Below are 13,375 nucleotides of genomic sequence, written 5' to 3'. Positions count from 1 at the left end.
AACAGAAATTTTGTGTCTAAATACTTAGTAAAAATACAGTGACCAAAATAGAACAATAATTTTCAACAATTCTTTATGAATGAAAATCGACCGTGTACGAATATAATTTAACTGTCTTTATTTGTAATTCGATATTGCACTAATTGTCGATGAAATTTTTTAAGCACTATTATTTCAATAATATAACACTATCAGAATGCAACGGCAACAGAGTAACATTTTATAATTCGTGCCTGACTTTAATCAATACCATTGTTCCATGCAAAAGCTCCGATTATTTTTAGCCCACCCAATATATAGAAGTTCAATCTCAACGAGGAGTGGGCACGAGCAATAAAAAAACGCGATAAAAACACACATTGGTTGGCTGTGTATACTGAAAACTGAGCGCGTATATATCCGTGGAAAATGAATGTCCATTAAAGTTCATACACGAACCCATAATACCAATGAATAGAATGGAACGAAGAAAAATTTATGTGCACGGTATTCCCGTCTCGATTGCATAGAATTATTTCCAAAATAATACGGATCCTTACGATATATTCGACGCGCTGTCGAACAGTCCATTATTTTCTTCGTAAAAAGGTAGAATATTTTAAACTTCGATCATTTTCTCGTTTCTCAGCTGAACGAAAATGATATCGAGTATCAAATAACCATGAAACATACTGCTAAATATTAAAATAATAACGCATAAAACAAGAATAATTCCCATGTATATTTTATACCATATATCACCGTATCAACGCAATTTTAAATGATTCTCTTCAACTTCTGTCACGTTCGTCGACTTTCAAGTGAACGAAATTGGCGTTGGATATCGAACAACCACAAGAGATATTATCAAATACTGAACATAACCAAATAAAACGCATAAAGTAAGAATAGTTCATATTTCATATAATATCACCGCGATTAATGCAATTTTAAATGATTCTTTTAAATTTCTATTGTGTTTTTTAAACTTGCAGTTAAATAAAAATGGCGTCGAATACCAGATAACTTCGAAAACTACCAATCAATCTTGAAGATAAGTAATATGAAACACACGAAATAATAATAATTCACACCTAATATATATTTTATACAATACATTGCAGAGTGGCGTAATTTTAAACGATACTTTTACTGAATCTTTTCTAAATTCCACAATAACGCGATACCATGATTGGATGGCCATTGGCGAAAGAATTTTCGTTCGATAAATTATTACATTCTGCACGGTTATCGACTGATAAATATTAATGATCCTTCACCGACGAACGTTCACGATTATAACAGGTGACGGTCGCCCGCATATATTCGCCAACGCCGGGGGCTAACAATAATTCTAAGCCGCAAAGGCGGCGAACGCGATCGCGTATTATGCGCCACGTATAAAGAAGAACGGCGTCTAATTTCCTGGAGCATAACGGGCCGTCGTGAAAGTCATCACAATACAATGACGAATAATGGCGGGCGTCTACGAACGACCTCTCCATCGCTTCATCCGCGAGCGTCTCGAAATTAATTCGGTCGATCCTTCGTCGGCCATTACTTTCTGCCAGGTGTCATTCCCGCGAACGAATTACGAATCGATGTGAATTAATAATGGACCATCTGACACACCTGCAGCTGCAACTTCGGACACGGAGAGCAACAAAGAGAGTGTATAACCATCGTTTGTGTATATGTAACGCGCGGCTTCGCTTCCTGGTTGCTTCAATTAAATTATCTTCGATGGTGATTACTTCAGTTCAAGTGAAACATTAGAAATTGTACGGTTCATAGAAAAATAAATGAACAACTCATGATTGTTTGTAAAAATTTAGATTTTTCGACGGTTTTTATAGAATAGGAAAGTCTAAGTTATCTTCAATGGTGATTACTCGATTTTGTGCAGAGTCTTAAAAATTGTGAGATTCATGGAGAAATGAAGAAATAAAATAGTAGAAACAAGTATCACGTGATTGTATGTAAATTGCAATGAGTAGAAAAATCTAAATTATTTTCAATGGTGGTTATTCCATTTTGAATGGAATTTCAGGAGTCGTAATGTTCATTGAAAACTGAAACATACGACCGTTACAAAACAATAACATCATCAGTCACCGCGAAACCCAATTTAAAAAAAACCTACTACAAGTGATCCATCTATAATATTATTATTACATAATTTCGACTTTCCATTTATTATTTCGTGTAGCAATCAACACCTACTTTTTCATCAATACTTTTACGTGTTCAATTATCGGAACTGTACTTTCGCGTGAATTTTTGAGAACAGACGCAAAGTGCGGATCAGCCTTGCGGAATCGGTCGCGCTCATTCGATCGGCACCGAAAATTACGGATATAGCGAGAATCGGCCGAAACAAGGTCAACCGGCAACCGCGTTCACACGAACGCCTGTTTATTATTTCGCTGCGACAAGAACTCACCCTCGAAGCGACGCCCACTAGCGACGAGCCGATAACGAAGAAATGCGCGACGCGACGCCTGACGTTAGCGAGAGGAGCGGTGTTAACAGGGCACGTGTGCATATGTGTCTCTCGGTTTCCATGTGCCGGACATAGAAAACTTTCCGTGGATGAATTACTGAACCGCGAGTCGATGTAGAATATTTCCACGATACACGGACACCATGAAATTTATGTGCGCTCAGGGTAGAAAGTTTTCAACGGTGTAAAAATTATTACCAATTTATAGGTTAACCCGAAAGCTACTATAAATTCTCATTTAGCTCATTTGGTTTTCGGTAACAACGGAATTTGCATATTCGACATGTTAAAGATTTATGAAAAAGTTTTCGAAATTTTCGGAAAACATTGATAATTTATGGTTTGAGAAAAATTGGACAAGACATTTTTGTAACGTTTAACATTGGAACTCTGGAAACTTTGTTCTATATACAACCAATCTGGTCTCATACGATATTTCCGTTTTATGTGTCAATGACATTTTCTTAGTAGTTTGATAATCTACTGGTAATTATGTATTGTCAGTAGTAGAAACGAAAATGACTGCATTCAAGATTTTAGTGACTAACATAGCTTGGTATATTAACATTACGAAAATCAATCATATCGGTTCGACAATATAACAAAAATGATGCTCAACGTTTGGCCAATGAAGTTTGTTCATTGACAAGTAAAAACTTGTCCAAACTTCTCAAACAGTTTATACTAAGTCGAAAATATCAAGTAAGGTGAACATGTCGCATCTACACAATATTTCAATGCATTGAACGATATTTACATAGAAAGGAAAATTGACCGGAAACTTTAGGGTGGTAGTGTACGTCCAACATTGGATACGGAAACGTACTGTTACATCCAAATACTTCGAGAATCCGGAGATCTATTAGGTTCGTTGAAAATTCATGGCCACGCGAACCGCATAATTTGTATCACGATGTTTCTTTCGTCACGAAGATCGGAAAGTTTCTCCACTTTCGCTACTCGCGCGCCAGCGTAATACTGGTTTCGCTACCGCTTCGGTCTTTCTAATATTTCACCGAACTTCATGAGCGAGATATCTTCTTTATACAGTTAAGTAGCGAGTCTCGTAAAAAGAGAACTTTTTTATGGTTTTCCATATCTATCCTTCGCGTACAGACTGTACCAAGTTGGTTAATAAATTCGTTTCATGGCTGACAACTATGTATAACTAAAAGAAACTTTTCTATACTATTATTATTATTATTAATTAATTAATTTGGAAATTTATACCAATAAAAATAAGATAGATTTAAAGGTTCTTGAAACTTCTATTGATTTTAGTTTCAAGATGACAAGTTTCAATTCATTAATTAAAGTCTCGTCCATACTGAATTCTGCCAACTATAAGTATGCGCATAAAACGCACAGTTTAACGATAATTTATTACAGTACACGATAAAAGGAAAGTCAGACAAATAGGATATTAAGTTAGCACAGGGGAGGTTCAGCTAATGACGATCCCGTACCTAAGCTCGAAAAGATATAAGCGACGGTCAAATATTGCTGCCGTTTGACCGCAAGTCACGCGCCTATAAGCGGCAAGAATCATTAACACGGCCGTGTACATCATCGCAGTTCTAACTAAACGTTACCGAGAATATGACGAACCACAATGGGAACACAGGGTTCCCGGAATTTCGTGGAGGAGTCTGTAAACCGGATCGAGGCCGAGTGTGGTGGAAACCCGATACTTCGATCTGACGCTATCGGGGCGTCGCGTACTTTTTTAACGGCGGTTAATTACCCAATACAAATCCCGTCCAACGGTAACAGCTGTCTACCGTTCGAAATTAGACTCATCATACCATTTCCCTAACATCAACAATTTTCGACACTGCGATTCGCGGATCGTTGCACGGCGACAGTATCACCCGAATCGAGACAATCTATACACAATACCGAGAAAACCAGAAATCTAGAGTAAACGTTCGAAGTTCAATGATTACCAAATCGATGTAACGAAAGACGGATTGCGGAAAAGCAGAGAAGATAGAAAGAGAAAGAAAGAATGTGATAGCAATTTATTACATTTTTAAACGCCGACCGCAGCGGTTGACCAAGCCGACCGACTCGTCACGTACTGACTAATTAAGCCGCAACACTGAGTCGCTGGTCTGTTAATTGGTAGGGCGATTAAAAACTCGGGCCGAGCGGACACGAGGCATCGTTTTGCATAGGACAAGGTCAGAGTCCTGAGGACTGCAGCACCGTTCGACAACTGTCGGATCCTCTCTCGCCAGAGTTGCCGAGTGACAGAGCAAATGGCGACACAAAAATAGTTCGACGGGCGACGGGGTTCAAGACCCCGGCGGCCGCTCGCAGATACTGAGCTTGGATGATAACGTTATCCACCGAATTACGGCACAGCTGTGTTTGCGTATAAACACGCGGGTCGGGCTAACGACACTGGCTTGGATGTATTAACAATTTCCAAGGATGTGCTCGTTACCGTCGGTAACGGAGATACAGCGAACAATGGTCTGCTCCTTTTTACTCTGACAAGAAGGGAACTAAGTACACCATTGGTTACAATGGTCGTCTACGCGTCTCCAGGCACGTAACGTTTGGCTAACGTGGTCGAAATAGGGTAGACAGGTATTTTGATACACGACACACCTTGGGTCTCTTTTTTCGAAAAGCAAACTTTAGTAACAGTAGCTCCCTGAGACACTTGCGACGGAAGTAAACAATTGAGACGAGCACATTTTCAATAGAATCCGACGAAAAATGTTGGGATTAATATGTATAAATAAAATCTCAAATATTTGCTAACAGAGCCCAATAATAATTGTAAAAATTTAATTTCAGATTGAAATACGTTAACACGTTCGCTACCACCGCTTATTATGGTGACGGTCTCTTCAATTATAATATTTTCTTCGATATAATAAATCTTCTAAACAAAATATTAGAAAAATGAAATTGAAACGAGTCATTGAGTTCCTAAATATAACTTCGTAGTTTATAATATCTAATAACAATATCCACAGGATTAATTTAGTTTTCATTATGTAAAATAGAGGATTACGGCCGTCACAAATATGTGACGCTAGTAGCGAACGTGTTAATGTGCCCGGTAACTTTGTTCTTTCTTTAACACTAGAACTATTGATCACTTAAACTGACTTTTACAAATTTCTTTATAAAAACCATAAGCGTGCGTTTATTGAGATTTCAATTGAGTCGCATTTCAGTTTTACTATTACTGAATTAGTTTCGTTAATAATTTCTCGTAGAAGTATCTGTACCTTTTCAGTAATTGTAAAAGAGGAAATCAGAAATAAGTCATTCTAACCCATCCGGTAGTTCTATTGTTAAATCAAGTTCTTTGACCACCACGAAGAAGCAGTTTGATAAATCTATATTGTATTAACAGTAACAGCACGCTGATAGTAATAATCAGTTTAATACAATATAAGTAATAGTAATTATTATGAATATGATCGTTTAACTCGAAAATGAGTAACAGAATTTTTTATACATCACAATATAATTACACAAGCGTAAACTTCGAAATATTCACACTTTAGCATCATTGGTTACAACAGTAGACAGGTATTATCAGCTAATATCGAGAATTTTATTTCTACGGATTTTCTCCTATATCTCGCACCAGGTTTCACGAAAATGAAACTCGCAGTTCCCTCGTAGGCACACCTTATTGGTCTCGTGTCCATGAAGGAAAAAATACCGTATGATAGTAAAATTAACAGGGAGTTAGAGTACTTGAGTTTCAAGTCTTGGGACAAAGAGTTAACTGAAAAACGAGATGTGGAGGGCTCGGAGTATCACTCAGGGTCACACGACCTGTCTAATTTCTATTTCAATACAACGTCAATGACCATTTAAACACGAAAACAAACTCCACTAACATGTACGTCATTCAAAGTCACGCACACTTTTCGGCAAACCCCAAAAAACTCTCGTTAGTCACCGCAAGTATCCTTCCCAGACAATAAAACGTCCTGCGGCATCGGCAGGACCTGCTCCGTCAAGGGTCCACTTCACGGCCACGCAGTGTCGCTTCCATAGAACGGAACCTAAATGTCCGTCGAAACACTTTCCGAACTTGGCCGAGCCACGAACCCCTATCTCGAATCTCCATGAAGCTCGACCAAAGATATAAGAACCGATCGACCGAAATAAAAAGTTTTACGAATCCCTCTGTGTACATATGTGTGTGTATGTGTATATCTCATCCAGCAAGCACGCGTGGCTGCCAGGACATCCAAAGAAAATTTCCGTTCAACGATGTTTACCATCGGTGCGCACGTACGGTCGCGTAAAGACGATAAAAATCTGAGGGAAAACTTATGATCCTCCGGTGGCTGAGATAACAAAGGCAGCCCACGGGTGGGGGAGAAGTGAAAATTCGAGGGTACCCGTATGCAAGAGAGGAGCAACGGCAGATAACTCGCGATAAGAATCTCCTCTCTTTCTCTCAACAGGCGAGAACCCTGTCCGGGATCATACTGCGGAATTACAGAAAGTTTCCTCTGACCTATTTGCTGATGATGCTGCAGGGCCGCGACGCCGGACTTCTGCCCGATTTGGAGAACGCGTTTACCGGGAGAGCACTTTATTGTTCCGAGAACGACTCGCTGTGGGAATGGTGCGGCACCGCTTTCGTTCTCGCAGGTCGAAAGTTCGGTCGGGTTCATGGGACTCTGAGAATCGCACGGGTACTTCCGCGACAGACGACACGCAGGGACGATGTTACACGGATAGATCGAAAAAGGTCGCACGGCTACGCGACTGCGAAGCCACAGTGGCAGGGACCAGGGACGCGACGGGTACGTTCGAGAGAAGGATAACTTAGCAAGGATCCGCGGTTGGACTCACCGAAAGGACGCTCGAAGCACCTCTCGAGACTGCTTTGTATCCAGGGCAGTGAAAAATCCTCGTGGTGACACCGCGTTTACTAAGTTTTGCATACATTTAAGCACACACATCAAACACTGGGACCCCCGAGCACTTGAACGATTTCTCGATGCACGCTCGCTTCCGTACCCTCGCGATCTGACCGGTAGATCGGCTGAGAATCACACGAAAATCACATTGATAGCGTTCCGACCGTCAGCTTGCTTCGGAGATCATAGACCAGCTGTGTTTTTGCCCGACCATTGAGGAACTGGTGCATGCGCACCACGAACCCCCACCGCCATCTTTAACTTTCTCGGAGAGTAGGGAAACACGCCGCGCGCAATTCGAAGCGGAAGCACGGCACGCCGGGAAACTGGAGGGGGTGTTGGTTTTTTCCAGTGATCGGAAATTACTGATTTTTTCATCTGATATTGAAAAATATTTTCATATATAATTTCTTTGGATAGATCTTTGCACGTTTGAGATTGTATCGTGAATTTTTATATTGAACAAAATTTAATATTATAAATGTTGCAAGATAAAGCACTAACCTTAAGTTTCTTTATGGCTGCCATGATGGATTATGAAGTACTTCTTCGATTAAGTTGAAATTGCTTACTCGTGCACGAAATTGTTCACATACATCTAATACTTTCTTTTGCAATAATAAATCAAAGTTGAAAATGTGTTGTATGTTGACATATGTGCTTTTTACAAAGCTGTTTCTATTTATTTTTTTAATACTAATTGTGATAGAGAGAATATAGAGAATATAAACGAAAGAGTATAATTTATATGTATCTAATTTTAAATATTTGCTTTGAAGTACGTACTCACAAAGTTTGAAAAATATTAAATGCATTTACTTTTGCAAATTAAACTGACAAATACAACAATGTAAGTAAATTACTTGTAAAATACCGTATTTATCTTTAGCACCACTGCATTATAGCAACATAGTGTTATTCGACATTTTTTTTCTGAAATATGTTTTATTTATTAATAAAGAAGTTAATTTGTTAATATTAGTTAATAATAAAAACAATCTCAATAAATGTGTACTGATAGTGCTGAACAGTTCTGTATATTCAGTGATGGAGTCTTGTTATAAATTATACTGATAAAGAAGTAAATGACCTAATTATGAATATGAATCAAAGTGTACGCGATAAGTGCGTTATCCTTCTGGGACACTAATTTGATATAAATTCGTAGGGTACAGTGTTTATTATAATATTACTAGACAGGAGATTGAAATTTATTTTCCTTGTTTCATGAATACATCTTGACAACGTATGTATTAGGTTATATTAGTTTTATTAGAAAAATAAAGGTATTATAAAGACTCATTTAATTATCTTTAAAAAATTATTTGTCATCTGAGAAGTGACATTTTACCAATGTTTAGGAATACAATATAAAAATTTGGGTATAAAAAGAAGATCGGGCCCCTCCGGGATTTGAACCCGGGACCTCCTGCACCCAAAGCAGGAATCATACCCCTAGACCAAGAGGCCAGATGGTTACCATTTTAATAATTTTTTAAATAAGGTAAAATATCTTAACTATATTATAACACATCTTTAATTGTAAAGATATGATTCTAGACAAATACACAAATATAATTAAAATCATGTTAATTGAGACAATCTATCAAAATAACATACCCATATACACGTATATTAATATGTTACAATATCCTGATGTATACAATATTTTGATATACAGACACCATTCTAATATCTTATACACATTTTTAAATATCATTATTTTAGTTCTCATTGCAAAAGGAAATAGAAAAGATACCTTTCTATCTCTGTCGGCAAGAAATTTCTCAGTAACAGAAAGTATCATAAGCTGGTTATATCATCGATCATTCAATATTTTTAGTGTATTTATTTTCTTTTTGTAAATTTCAATGCCTCAAAATTATTATTTTAAATACAACAATATATCTTAGATCTCTACATTAAACATATAAAATAATAAATGACTAAATTGATCTTCAGAGCGAAAAATTGTAGCGATTGTGATAGCACCATCACTAGAGGGCTACGAGTCACTTGCTTTTCTTGTTTCTACTTAATTCTTCCCTAATTGTAAGCAGACTTAAATCTTAAAATCGTATGCCAGGAATAGACTCCGTAACTCTTCATCACCTGTTTGTAAATAAGATAAAAATCTGCTAAAAGGCTTGTACCGTAATTTCTAATAATTAAAAAAATACTGATAATAAGTTGAAGCGAAAAAGCAGAGATTTAAGATATGTACAGACTGGGTATACAATATATTTTCCTGTCCTTTATTCTGAAATACCGACACTGTCAAAAATGCCCCGATGCATTAGCAGACTCTATCTGAACCGAACGGTCAACTATTGAAGTATATAAGATTGCAACATGAAAAGTATGTGTTGGGAAGTCGATTTTTACTGTGTGGTTAGCTATAAAAATTATATTGTTGTCGAATTCGGAGAATTAGATTTGTATGAAACTCGTCAATTCTGACAACGAAAGCGTTTGAGCGATTCGCTTCCACAACCAGCATGCCTATTAAAATCGTCAAAATTTTAATAGTACATCGTAAGTAAAATCAAAACAGGAATCATTAATTATTCTATTAAATAATTACGTAGATACATTTATTGCCGCTAAATCATGTCACACTCGTACCAGAAATTAAGTATAAAACTAATGCGATTCCTGCTAAACAAGTCTAAAATCTTGTATTATCGGTAACGTAGAGTGCGACACCGAAATGATACGGGATCTTGAGACCCTCGAAAATCTCTAGACGAAAATTCCCATAAACTGCAATCTCTATACGTAATTTTAGTCTTTAGAAAAAAGCGTATAATTAATAGTCCTCTAATAGTCTGTAGTTTTTATTCGTCAGAAAATTGATGTTTGTGGTGCCACCTATCGTTACATAAACAATCAACCAACTTTGAAATGGTTTTTACCGACGCAGGTTAATAAATAAAATCAGTAAGGATACTTTTGTAAATACTGGAACTTTGAAGGATTTCAGAAACAGACTCCTCTGTAGAGATGAAATATCCTTAAAAAATTCTTGTGTAAACGCACAACTCAAAGTCTCTATCATCTCAGTTCAGTGCTTTATATGTTACACATTTTATTCAGGTCTTGCTCTCCAATAGTCGGTTTTAACAATTTAGTCAATATATCATTATTTTCTTATTTACATAGAATTTCTAAAATATAAAGTGATCAAAATCAAAATAGATTTTAGGTTCATTGAATAATAGTAACTGAAATGTTACAAATTCTTTCTCACCTTTGAAAATTTATGCTTGCCTATTATACTTGATATTATATCTAATACGTGTATACGTTCTCAGTTTATTATTACTAAATAATACTACTCACATTATTTAAATCTGTAACATAAACATGTACGGAATTTATGTGCTATTCCTTTTAAAATGCAAGTCACACTTTACAAATGTATTATAGAAACGTTCAAATTCCATTGTTTTAGAACATTAGTATCGTATATATTCAATGCTTTATATGTATTTGTATATATGTGTACATATTAAATAAAATAAACTTATATATTAAAAAGAGCATGAAAGTAACAAATGTTGTGCTTTATAAGTTAAATATTTAAAAATTTTATTGTAATACTTTCATGCAAGCATTCTTTATAACTTAGTCTTGAATATATACAATACATTCATGTTGAATAGCTTTATAATTTCATATACCCAAGGTAAAGTGTTTTTGGTTATAAATTCTCTTGAAATAACATAATTTTACGTCTTGTACTTATATGGATTAATAACATCACTTTTCATATAAGATGCAAGTTTCTCCCATTTTCATAACATAAATTCAGTTCCTAGTTAACCAAGAAAAGGCTTTAAGAATTAAGTATGTTAATGTTAATGCATATAAAATTTTATCTCTTTGTTGACGTTGCAACATGTCCAACTCAACGGCCATTACACGGCGATTTAATTTTCCTACTTGCCGACGCAAATGTTGTATTTCTTCACTGGGTGGAAGAGAAACATTGAGCGCACTATACGAAGGTGTTTGTTCCCTAAAAAAAAGTCATATGTATTTTCCACAAAACACGATACATATAAATATATATGTAGGTAAATGTAAATATTTATACCTAGCATGCCTAACTATTTGTGTTTCTGTAGAATATGGTACACAAGATTTAGAGGATATTGATTCCTTTGTCTCTGCTGTATACAATGTTTGTTCTTCCTCATCATCTCCTGGGAAGTAGTGATTATCTAATGTTAAAATTCTTGGCGGAGTCTATCAATAATACAAAAATATAAATATTAGTGAACATAAGAAAAGTACACATTAAATATAGTAACATAGGCCGAAATAATTTATATAAAAATTAGATAGTGCATTAATATTTTAATCATAGAAGTTTATATTAAGTATAGTTGAATCTCTGTAATTCATAGTTTCTTCATTCCTATCCACTTTGTTATAAAAACCTCTGCAACTCGACATACAAAAACTTTATAATTTCAAATTATTTGCTTTGTGTCTAGTATATATTTTATCTCCATAATTCAAATTCAGAACAAATCCAAGCTCTACAAATATAATATATTTTATGTATAAGTTAAATATTATAATCTATACATGTAATTGATTCTATAGATTCACTAACTCTTTGATCCTCTCACAAAGCCTCTATAAATCTAATTATTGCTTATTAAATTTCTTTTATTCGAAAACTTGATAAGAAGAAATCTTTATAACTCAAAGATCTCTTCCTCTGCAACTTGATTTATCAAGGTTCAACTGCATTACTTACCTGTACTCTAACAATGCCTGGTTCAGGAGGTAATACAGCTTTTTCTAATGTAATTTCTCTTGGTGGTGCCTTTGTTCCAATATGTTGCTCTTGTCCTATATAATTTTAACCAATATTCAATGTTTCTTTCATTAAATATATACAAAAACTAATTCTTTTAAGATCATAATTAATAACTTTATAGTACATAGAAGTTTATTAAAATTTTTTTTTAAATTCTATGTATTTAAGATATTTAAGATGCTCTCTCATCTTTCTAATTTATACACAATTTTATTTAGATACATTGCAAACCAAATTTTCTTTTATTTTATAAGCATTTTAATTCATCTATTAAAAATATTCTATAATTTTTATCTTTTGTATCTAAATAAAAGGTTTTTTGAATGTTACATAGCAAAAAGACTACTTTATATTTACCAACAACTAAAATTCTCTCTGGAACATGCATTTCAAATTTCTCTGCAGCAACCATTTGATTCCAAGCAGAGCCGTTTGTGCCAGCTACATCTTCATCTGTGTAGTCACCACTCACACGAATACTCTTTGGTACACGCATCCTTTTGTTTATGTCCAAAGTAAAATTGGGATCATAATAATTATCAGCCTCTCCATTAAAAACAGTAGAATTATGCGTTTTTGGCATTGTAACTAAAAAATATTAAGAATTCGAAGCTTACAATTTAGGCTCATACAAATATAAATCAGTTACCATTAAATTGGTTATATTAATTTGTACAAATAAAAAATATTATTTTAAAATATAGGAATATACGTAACGACGAAAGAAACTGTACACTTTTATACAAGTCACGAAATATCCACGTTAAAGAATTTAAATGTAACGATCATTATTTACTTAATATGATAAACTTTAAAAAAAATGATAAAAACAGATGGAAAAAACTAACGAAAGATTACAATAAATATGTACATGGTAGATATGTGTTAGTAGTAGAATATAATGACGACACGAAACCTTAATTATTGCGCAACGAATTCAAAATGTGAATAGGTGTAAAATCAATTATATTTATCTATGATATTTGTAATATTAAACAAATACATGTGTGAAATACACGTTTTTTAAAGTTAAAAAAGTTACCTTTGTACGACTTGCTTATGTGCTTGTCGATCGTTGAACACAAACTTGTCGAGTGAAGTTAGCAATATAATCCTATGCAAAAATTATTATGATATATTTTTCGAGAA

At 35.0% G+C, this 13,375-nt stretch overlaps 2 protein-coding genes and 1 non-coding gene across 5 annotated transcripts in view; all 3 read right to left on the bottom strand.

Moving 5' to 3' along the window:
- The window catches only part of LOC116426241 (Organic anion transporting polypeptide 30B), a 109,960-nt gene extending 102,345 nt beyond the window's left edge, over positions 1-7,615 (bottom strand). For both annotated transcript variants that reach the window (XM_031974925.2, XM_031974926.2), the window contains exon 1: positions 7,325-7,615. The gene's annotated coding sequence lies outside the window, so the exon portion shown is untranslated. The remainder of the gene's footprint in view (positions 1-7,324) is intronic.
- Positions 7,616-8,790: 1,175 nt separating this feature from the next.
- On the bottom strand, positions 8,791-8,862 carry TRNAP-UGG (transfer RNA proline (anticodon UGG)). Its single transcript has one exon. It is a non-coding gene; the product is annotated as a tRNA-Pro (tRNA).
- Positions 8,863-9,969: 1,107 nt separating this feature from the next.
- On the bottom strand, positions 9,970-13,359 carry Tango11 (transport and golgi organization 11). Of its 2 annotated transcripts, XR_004234901.2 has the most exons (6): positions 13,269-13,359; positions 12,584-12,814; positions 12,164-12,258; positions 11,492-11,643; positions 10,643-11,413; positions 9,970-10,559 (listed from the first exon to the last, which is right to left on the bottom strand). XR_004234901.2 is itself a non-coding variant. In XM_031975285.2 (5 exons), the coding sequence occupies exons 2-5, from the start codon at positions 12,807-12,809 to the stop codon at positions 11,203-11,205; spliced, it is 684 nt and encodes a 227-aa protein (XP_031831145.1). In that variant the 5' UTR covers positions 12,810-12,814; positions 13,269-13,359; the 3' UTR covers positions 9,970-11,202. The 2 variants fall into 2 exon arrangements, 1 of the variants encoding a protein (XP_031831145.1); XM_031975285.2 differs by having other exon boundaries at positions 9,970-11,413.
- Between the last annotated feature and the right edge of the window lie 16 nt (positions 13,360-13,375).

Source organism: Nomia melanderi, chromosome 12 (assembly GCF_051020985.1).
Source record: "Nomia melanderi isolate GNS246 chromosome 12, iyNomMela1, whole genome shotgun sequence".
Lineage (NCBI taxonomy): Eukaryota > Metazoa > Arthropoda > Insecta > Hymenoptera > Halictidae > Nomia > Nomia melanderi.
Note: the sequence above shows the minus strand (reverse complement) of the source record. Positions and strands in the feature narration are given on the sequence as shown.